The 10,345-nt window shown below is 28.0% G+C and overlaps 2 protein-coding genes across 3 annotated transcripts; both read right to left on the bottom strand.

The window, feature by feature from the left end:
- Window positions 1-671: 671 nt before the first annotated feature.
- Window positions 672-6,451, bottom strand: LOC108570252 (tetratricopeptide repeat protein 7B). 2 transcript variants are annotated; one of them, XM_017932083.1, is made up of 15 exons: window positions 6,158-6,451; window positions 5,597-5,748; window positions 5,345-5,513; window positions 4,852-4,914; window positions 3,672-3,854; window positions 3,254-3,383; window positions 2,977-3,113; window positions 2,649-2,887; window positions 2,388-2,576; window positions 2,134-2,312; window positions 1,631-2,070; window positions 1,312-1,550; window positions 1,108-1,212; window positions 932-1,023; window positions 672-856 (listed from the first exon to the last, which is right to left on the bottom strand). In XM_017932083.1, the coding sequence occupies exons 1-15, from the start codon at window positions 6,279-6,281 to the stop codon at window positions 724-726; spliced, it is 2,574 nt and encodes an 857-aa protein (XP_017787572.1). In that variant the 5' UTR covers window positions 6,282-6,451; the 3' UTR covers window positions 672-723. The 2 variants fall into 2 exon arrangements, with proteins under 2 accessions (XP_017787572.1, XP_017787573.1); XM_017932084.1 differs by lacking the exon at window positions 4,852-4,914.
- Window positions 6,452-6,887: 436 nt separating this feature from the next.
- LOC108570275 (kaptin-like) lies at window positions 6,888-8,695 on the bottom strand. The gene is made up of 7 exons (XM_017932111.1): window positions 8,491-8,695; window positions 8,152-8,417; window positions 7,849-8,015; window positions 7,598-7,770; window positions 7,442-7,493; window positions 7,089-7,380; window positions 6,888-6,984 (listed from the first exon to the last, which is right to left on the bottom strand). Exons 1-7 carry the CDS (start codon window positions 8,693-8,695, stop codon window positions 6,913-6,915), a joined length of 1,227 nt encoding a protein of 408 aa, XP_017787600.1. The 3' UTR covers window positions 6,888-6,912.
- Between the last annotated feature and the right edge of the window lie 1,650 nt (window positions 8,696-10,345).

Below are 10,345 nucleotides of genomic sequence, written 5' to 3' on the forward strand. Positions count from 1 at the left end.
TGTTGTTATAATAAGTATTTGTCTTAGAGTAATAATATAAATAAAAAAATGAAATAACCTTAATCGCAAAATTCTACTTATGATTGCTTTTGACATTGTAAAAAGTATAAGTATTAATTTTTTCAAGTATAGCTATTTTATATGTTCATACAATACAAAATAAATAAATTTATATCTTAGTAAAACGTATGTTTCGCTGGGATATGAATTTTACGAAATAAGATTGATTTTACTAACATTTATTAAATACTTATTATTTTGTAATCGTTTGATTACAGCACTAATGTTCTTTTTTAGTTATATATCGCAATTATATACAAAAATATAGTGGTATTAAAATAAAAATAGTATCATAGGTATTGTAATAAAATGAGTAAACATCCGAATGACTTATTTTCAATACCAGTTTTTATTTAATTTAAATACGTCCATAACATTTCAAATATTTGTGGACAATTTTTAATATCGAATATTGAAGAAAAATTATCGAAGAAAAATAGTTTTTTGTCTTACACCTATTACTTTATTAGAGTCTTTTTACATTGATTGTTGTTAAATTATTTGCACAGTTCTAATATTTTTTAAAGAATTCATTTATTTGTACAATAATGCAACAGTTTAAAGGTAAGTAGATACTATTGTCACAAGAGCCAACAAATGCCAGTGTTGCAGAATAAATTGTGATCTTTCCTTAATCTTGATTTAAACAATTATAATTTTGAATCATTCGAAAGTTACTGGTATCGAGAGTATTGGTAATATAGGGTTTGTTGTTTCTACTTCCAGTGCTGTAGCCATACAATCACTTGCTGCTTCTACTTCACCTAAGGATTCCAACACCTTTTCCAAATAGTACCTGTCAAATATATAAATTTTGTAGTTAGACTACTTTTATAAATAAAAATAGAAATTTTAGTAGATTTTTTAATACCATGTTTGGTGAGAATTTGGATCGATTTTTGCAGCATCCCTTAATGTTTTTTCAGCTAACCTTTGACTTCCCAAGTAATGATAAATCAGACCCTGATAACATAAATAATTTCAAAATAATTGTATACCATTAAATACAGCAAGAATTATTATTTAATAAACTACAATAAACGTTACCAAATGTTGTAAACTTTTGACGTGTGATGGATTAATTGAAACTGCATTCTGATAACATTGCTTTGCTTCAATATATTCCAATTTATATTCATGAAGGAGACCTCGCTGAAATAAAAAATGACTTTCATGTATTATATTCCGATAACGAATTTATGTAAAATAAAACGTCTTTGATTGTTATTCAATAATATTACTTCAATTTACCATATACATGATATGATGGCTCAGTGGAAAAATATTTGTGGCTTCTTGTAAAGAAAGAACAGCACCATTTGGTTGGTCTAAAACTAAATACACTTCAGTAAGTAATAACCAGACCTGTAACTGTAATAGCCATGCTCTTTGTGGCCCAGGTTTTGGAGTGAAAGAACTAAGAGAAGATGCGACCTCAGATAAAGCTTGTTCCACTCTTGAAGCAGCTAATGATTGTGCGTGCAAAGAACCTGTTTAAAATATTGACATTCATAAAAATCAAATTAATTTTGAAAACTAGGAATTAAAAGAAAATATATAAAACACATACTAGAATCTTTATCAGACATTTCAGAAGTATACAGTTGAAAGACACTTCTAGTTTCGCTGCGTTTTTCACTGTGCTGTTCATTACAATTCGCATTGGTTTGGTCTTCATATAGATTTTTCCAAAGTAAAAGCATATGTCTTATAGTAAACAATGCTTGCTCACCACCGATACTTCGCAATTCGAGATGCGCTTTTACATAAAGAAAATTTAAATTATCCGGATATTCTTCTAATACACTGTTTATTAAATGCAACGCTTCTGAATATTGCTTATGAGCCGACAGTAATAGTACCAATAAATGCAATGATGGAATGTGTTCTGCCCGAAGATTCAGTGCAATTTTTACATGAATCATTGCGTCGTTAATTTGTCTGTTAATTGCATATTCGTGAGCTAAATAATATTCAGCCAAATGATCATTTGGATCACATTGTTGCGCCCTATTAATAAATATATATTATAATGTTTCATGTATTCCTCATTTCAAATTTAACTGTACATACTTTTGAAAACATTCTAAAGCTGTTTTAGTATGGTAAGTTTTATCCATTTTTACTATAGTGTTTGCAGCAAGAATACTGTGACCAATTCCAATATAGAGATGACATCTCGATTGCATTCCTTGTGAATTTGTTGTTTCTCTTTGAAGTGCGTTTTGACTCCACTCAATACCCTTTTTTATCTATTTTTTATTTAAACATATTTTTTAAAAGTATTTCATATAACATGTACATACATAATAAGAAATAATTCTCACCATATTTAATTGTTCATAGCATAATCTTGCGGCTAAAAGACAGGGCATTGCTTTTTGCGGCGATAACCTCGCTACCACTTTTAAAACCCTATATGCATGCATATATCTGCCCATACTAATTAAACATAATGCACATTGAGTCCACACATGTGCTTCTTCATGAGAGAATTTCATTGCTCTTTCAAATGACTGTTACAATATAAGATTAAATTAAGATGTGATCAAAAACGAAGATTGAGCAACATATTTAATTATATTAACCTCATATAACAAATCTACTTGACTCCATCTCACAACAACTTCTGTGAGAAGATCATATACTGCAGTGGCATTTTCGAAAGCATGTATTCTTGCATCTTTAAATTCCGGAGATTGACTAAGCACAGCATCTCTTACTGCCATAGCTTCACTTATTAGTAATAATAAGATCGTTTCTTCATATTCATTTCTTGGCACAAACATATTAGGGCCTAAATACTTCTTTGGCTTCCATGGTGAACCTGAAAAAATCACCATTTAAAATAATGATAATGTTCTATTTTCAATTTATCTTAAATTTATAACAATAACAATGTTTTATTAATAACACCTGTTGCTTCACTTGGTGCATCTGGAGCTTTGTATTCAGCACCACTAATTCCTCGAATTAATACTTCTGCCAATTGTCTTGTTAAAGTGACTCTAAGACTTTGAGTTGTTGTAGATTCCACAGCAGATAAAATTTCCCTTGTAAGTTATTTAATTTCATGAATAAAAATTTGTTATTTAAGTTCTTGAACATTTTTCTAAATTGTATTCATTATTTTTATCATAATCTTGCTATTACTTTCTTATTTATATTTTTGTTAATAAAAGTAATTGATTACCTGTAACGATTTATTGCACCTTGAATATTACCAATCTGAATGTATAATATGGGTGCCCTTTGTAGTGCAGTTTCCAAAATTGGCCCAATATGTTTTGTAGAACAAAAGGAAGACTGAGAAGAACATGTACCTGTTGATCAAATGATATTAACGTATTAACTACAAAACTCAAATTTCAAGTCTTGTCACATTCCACCAACAACCCTATAAAATCACCTGAAAAAATGTAAACAAACATAGTTAATATAATATTTGTATTCAACCTACTATAATACTGCTATTGCTGTCTTTTTTTCATTTACTGAATATTGTTACTATCAATTATAATATTATTCATTCATTCATTCATTATGAAACAGCAAGTACCAATTAGCATTGTTTAATGGAAAAGAATGTGTTGGAAATCAATTTACGTCACCTGTATTGTTACTATTTACGGTAGATGTGCCATTTTGATGTTGCATTGCAAGTTTGTCTTGTTCTTGTAAATACACCAATGTCAGGTCTCCAGCAATTTCGTAGCATTTGATGATCTGTTCTTGCCATTCTGCTATTTTATATTTCGATTTAGAATTTGGTGGCAATTTTTCCAGACAAAGACCTATCATAAATAAAAAAATGAATTAAAATGGAAATTATAATATTAAAAATTACTATTATTTTATACCGAAAAAATGTAACAGCAAGTTGAATTAGGCATGAATGTATTTTACATTAACAGAATTTATGATACATAGATATAACAAACATAGATTATCTACAGTACATACATTATATTTCCATTTTATACAACAAATTGCAGGCACAGCAAGTATAAATAATCAATTTGTTTTTGTATGCAAACAAACATATTCCAATGATATTAAGGATTTTAGAAACCGAACAATTGAATTAAATTGTACAAATTAATCCATGAAAGGGGTTCATTAAAATATTAGGTAATACAAAACCCTTCTGGCAATATGTACAAAATAGTTGATACAATATTTATAAATTGTTAGTGAAAGAGTACAATATAAAATTAGAATAGAATTGAATTTGAAAACATGTTGTAAGGTAATAAATAAAAGGGAAAAAGATCAGTTTTATCAAACAGTATGCATTCAGAGTGTAAGACTAAGTAAATAGGGAATTTAATTAGAGACACAGAAGTATAGTTACCATTAAAAGAACAATATCTTTCTGCTTTGTAGATAAACAGGTCCTCCCTCAATTTTTATAAAATAAAACTACTTAATTTAAATAATAAGAAATTGTTTTAAATCCTATATTTTATATTATGATAAAGAATAATTAGAATATTATAGAATATTGTTGTTTATTAAAAAATGTATTTTTTTCATATTTCAAATAATCAATTGTTGAAATAAATACAATTAAGCATGGATACAATAATTTTTAAATGCAATACACACTTCAAACACCTTCCAAAATCAATGGAAAAAGCTCTGATCTGGACTATCACATTAAGAAGGATGCTTTATACTGTGATGAAGCATACAATAACATTCTAATAGCTCATTAAGATAAAATTAAGAAGAATGGGATACACTTACACACAGCAAATAAAAAAAATTAAAATGAAGCAAAATACAAACCTTCAATTGTGTATGACTCAGCAATAATACGCAGTCTTCGGCTGGATAAATGTTTCTTTGTGTCTAAAGTAAACAATCTTTCTTTCTCTAAGTTGTATATTGGTTATAATACTAAATAGATAGCAAATATTTTCTAAAATCATCACTTTTATAAATACCAGTTTTTGGATTTGATGTTATCACAGACTGGTGTATGAGAAGATTTATACTTATTACAGACTGCCAATAAGAAAAAAATATGCAGTCCTTTACATTTTGTTAGAACATCTACACTAAGTGCAATATTGTCAAATTCAGCACAAATTTAACATTCTAAAGTATAAAATTAATTAAAAAACAATTGTTAAGTGAAATATATAAAACACCAAACTATAGTAGATATAAATCATTCCTTTATTCAAATAGCAAGCTGTTATATGTGATATCGGAAATAATAATGCACCAGTACATACTAGCAAGGTACTAAGTAATTTAAAAAACTTCTGATGCAAACCTTTAATTGCATATGATTCTGCAATTATGCGTAGACTTCTACAAGGTAATGGTTTTTCTGTAAGTGTGTGTAACTCAGCTTGTTGATAATGCTGAAGTGCCTCTTCATACATTCCCATTGCATAGTGCAATTTTCCAAGTAGTAAATGTGCATCTAATACAACCAAAGCCTATGGTTTGAAATACAATTGAATAATTTTTCACATGAAGTTTAAATGATTTAAGATTCTTATAACAAGATTATTATAATTACCTGTTTATCTTTTTCATTTGCTGCAAGAATTAAATACCTTCTAGTTTCTTGCAACCCATTTCTAGCTTTTACAATATTAGCATCAATAGGTGGTGTTTGTTCCAAAAAGCTTTCTAATCTTCCTTCACCACATAAAAAATTTGCTAAACATTCTAAAATCAAAAGTACTGATGATTGCAGTCATATATACTACATTTTGTTAATTATTTTTTAAATATTAAAAAGTATCAAATGTGTATTAATAATAAAATAACTTCACTGAAGTCACAAGTATTTACTTACTTTATGACTCATTGATAACATATTTATTTTTAAATAAATTGAACAATTCTGTGAGAAAGAAAATTGAATATTGAAATACATGTTTTATAGCAATTATATTTGGCCTTTACTCATATAATCCATGACATGACTTAACGATTTTTTTTTTTATACAACCAGGTTACGAAACTTGTAACGTAACAGTTGACTTTTACAAAACTTGACCAAATGTTTTTTCCAGAAAAGAAGGATTAAAATAAGTGTCATCAATTGAAATATTAAGAAAAAAAGAACATTTACCATTACTTGGGTACTGTACTTTCAGGTGTTCCGCCAATTCTATAACCTTTTTCCAATTTCCCTCCTCACGGTTTTTATCGATTTCTGATTCAATTCGAAGGGTGTGTCCTTTTTTACTTGTCATTCTAATTCATATAGGAAAAAGAATGAAACAAGCTATTAAATTCTTTCGTAATGTTCACCAAGATATAACGTAATATATCGATCATTAGTGTTGTTACGAACGTGAGCACAACGTAAAAGTACACGTATGACAATCTCCGCCTCGAGCACGTGCCAAACTATTTTGAACTGTCTCACGTCATTGATTCTGCGAAGTATAGATGCGATACATTATGAAACTACTGATTTAAATGCTAGTGAAACTGCGCACTCGTTCTAACGTTAATGCGCAGGTTTGGTGGTTTATATAAAAGTTTCACTTAATTTCTTAATAAAAATATTAAAAGATGTACAATTTAGACTTATTTATATAAATTTTTCATATCTTAAATCTACTTAAAAATAAACAGTAATAGTTACTGATTAACTATATTTATTAAAATCATTCAGTTTTACAATTACAGTAACAATAAAAATAAATTTTCTTTTATTCTCTTTGATATTATACATATTCATCTCTATATACACATATATGTATAATATCAAACACATACACAGTTTTTAATCTTTTGTACAATTTGTTGTTATCAGTCCCTGAAGATTGAAATTCATTTAGATCTTTGTTGGTAGCATTTTAAAGTTGTACGTTTAAATTATATTCTATTTTCTTCAAGAAATTTCTTATACCGTTTTTTCCACTTATCTTTGACATCTGTAATATTGTGCTGTAATTTATGAAGATAAATGTTTTAAATGTTCTTTACTTGATTTATGTAGGGTAATTATTTGTTACAATGTTACACGTGATTAAATAAATAAAAATTGCAACCTGCAATATATGGACCCCACGCTGTGTAAGGACAATAAGTTCCTTCATTCCATCATTGGTGATGTCCATATAGCATATGGAATGCACAGGAGCATCAAACAATTTTCTAATAATTAATTCCCATGTGTCATTTATGAAACAAAAAATTAAAACCTCTTGACCATAAGTTCCTAAAAGTATTTCATTTTGACCATCCATATTTATATCAGCAATACAGGAACATAAAATACAATCAGATGTTTCACTGCCATTTAACATTATATCTTCACCCATTCCGTTGTTGAGAATGTCCCTGGTTAATAAAATTATGTTATTGTTTCTGGTGGTACATAAAATAAAATTAATATACTTACATGAAGACAACTGCATTACTTGTATTTACAACAAGAACATTCAATTTTATTTCTTGATCATTTAGAGAACACTTTGAATCTGTAACATGAAAAAACATTTGTCAAGTTTTATTTATAGCCAAGCTACAGTTTCCTAAAGTATATTTTATTATTTACTTTTAGAATTAATAAAGGGAGGTGTTGGAATATTGTTGTGTAGTGAAAAAATGGATACACTGGAAATAGGTCTATCATATCTTAATTTCCAACTATAGCAGATTTTCAATTCTGAAATATTAGTTATAGCTACTTTGACTAAACCACATTCACAACCAATTACTGACAGCCTCCTAAATAAATTAAAATTTAATATAATTTTAACACAATTTCTTAAACGCAATGTAGTATATAAACACTTGAAATTATACCAATTGTAGTTATCATAATAGTAAATATTTATCCATATTGCAATTCCCTGGATATCATGTAATTCAGGGAAGTATTTTTCAATTGGTGATTCACTGTAACTATGGTTCAATTTATCTTCTTTGATCATATGTATTTTATAATCACTTCCAGATAGTAACCAAACAACCTGAAATCTTAGAAGAAGTTATAATTCTGCTGTGAGTTTACAGAATAATAAATTACCATTTTCTTGAATATTATTTCTTATATACTGCATTATCATAAGCAATATTGGGAAAATGGTTATTAATATAAAAAATTACCTCATTAGGAGAATTTTGTTGTGGTAGTATGGTATGATACAAATGATATGGTGTATATGCTAACTCCACCATAAGGCAATTTTGTGCTATAGCTTCGATTGAACTACCTTCATCTCCTTCACCATCTATAGCACCTTCTGTGTATATGTTTAAATACCTTTCTACAGATGTATCTGTACTTGCTTTTAAAATAGTTATTCCTATCACAAATCCATCACCACTATCTGATTTATTATAAGCATCGATAGATATAATTTCTGCACCACCTGATAAAAAATAACTTATTTAAATATAGAAAATTTTGGTTTTTGAATGATCTATCAGTTTAAGATTACAAACTGGGAATATATGTAAAAAGCAGTTCCTTAACCAATGGTCTCAAATGCAGATTTGGCATGAGGTGATATTCACAAGAATATATTTTTCGTTTCAAAGAAGCCACTAGTACTTTATTGGAACCATTGATAGAACATAATTTTGTCATGGAATAAATGTTTCCCTGGGATGTTAAAGGAAACCAATGTGCATCTGTCAAATTATTCATGATTTCCTCACAGTAAAACAAATATTTAGAAGCACATTAACTATTGATAGTATTTTACAACATAAGCGTTGTTTATGTTTGGATTATATCATATTTAAAGAAAATAAATGAAATGATATTAAATATTTGTTAAAAACCATTGAAAATATTCTTTTGATTAAACTGTACATTAAATGGCAGTGCTTTCATTTATATTTCATGTTAAATGTATTTTTTGACAGATTTAAATTCAATTGTGAGGTTAGAAACATAAGATTCATTCTATGCTCAAAATTGAAATCACAAAGTTGTTTTGAAATAAATTTTCATTATTTATCCAAAAATACAAACAAATAATATATTTAATAACGTTTCAAATAAACAATAGGTTAGATATAAGTACAAAGTAAGTTTCTATTGTGTATATATGTATATGTCTTCAGTCAATGTGTTCGTACTATTCCACTGTTTGACTAACTGAGAAGGAAACATTTTTTATCGTTCATATTTACACTACTAAGCTTTGAGGATATCAAATATTGTGTTCATAGAATTTTCTATATTTTATATTTTAGCTTATAAATGATTTACCAAATCAAAGTTTACGTTATTTATTGTTTTTATCAATTATCAGTATAACAGCGTTCTGCAATATCGACACTGTTCTCTCGATACATCATTCGTCACAATTCTTGAAATTATATTTATTTTCGTATTTTACACATAATTATGCAAAGATTGATAATTATTTTCAGTACATATTTTCAGTACAAAAATAGACTACTTATAAACGGTACCGTGCTTTTTCATTTAGTATAAAAACAGATCGATTTTCCAATATATACGTATAATTACTATAATTGGACTGCATTTTATAAATTATGAAATATATAAAATAAAGAACAGTATAAAATGACACTAATTTTAAATATTCATTCTAACAATTAATCCAATTTAAAATGGACACAGGCTGTGTGTTTTTCACAAAAAAGGCAGGTCTAAAATAACCCGAAATAGACACAGATTTATAACAGTAATAAACAACTCTAATAGAAAAGCTGTATGCTCAAATAACAATGCATAGTAAGATATGGGGGTACAATATGCTATGTACTTCAATCATCTGGCCTATTTAGAAACTTTCCAGATAATTGAAATATATAAGAATATAAAAAGCAACGTACATTCATTAGGATGTAAAGGTATGAGTTTCATATCAAAAATATATAAGGTAACATACAAAAATTACGTTCGTTAACTTTGCAAAACGTTATAGATACTCTCCTTTCAATGTTTTCGAATACCTCGTTAGATTTTTTATCAGTTAAGTTGCAAATATTTGATTTTCCGTCGTGTCAGGTTCATCTTTTTTTTTTTGCATCATATGGTATTTGCTCTGTCCATTGAGCGATGGTTTACCACAAATTAATAGCACACTGTACGTCAGTCATGACATTTTCCTTTACACTGAGGTGCCCGCGGAAATCCAATATCGAGATTAATCGTGTGCGATCGAGCAGGTTGACCTAAATACCGCGGTGTCATTCAGATCAGTATAGAGGCAAGTGTTACGTGAATATAAACAACATATATCAATCTAGTATTCACTTTTGTTCCAAAACTATTTCATACAATAATATAATTTCACGTGATCAATTCCGTCTGTCAACA

This window comes from Habropoda laboriosa, unplaced genomic scaffold, assembly GCF_001263275.1.
Source record: "Habropoda laboriosa isolate 0110345459 unplaced genomic scaffold, ASM126327v1 scaffold81, whole genome shotgun sequence".
In the NCBI taxonomy this organism is placed as follows: Eukaryota; Metazoa; Arthropoda; class Insecta; order Hymenoptera; family Apidae; genus Habropoda; species Habropoda laboriosa.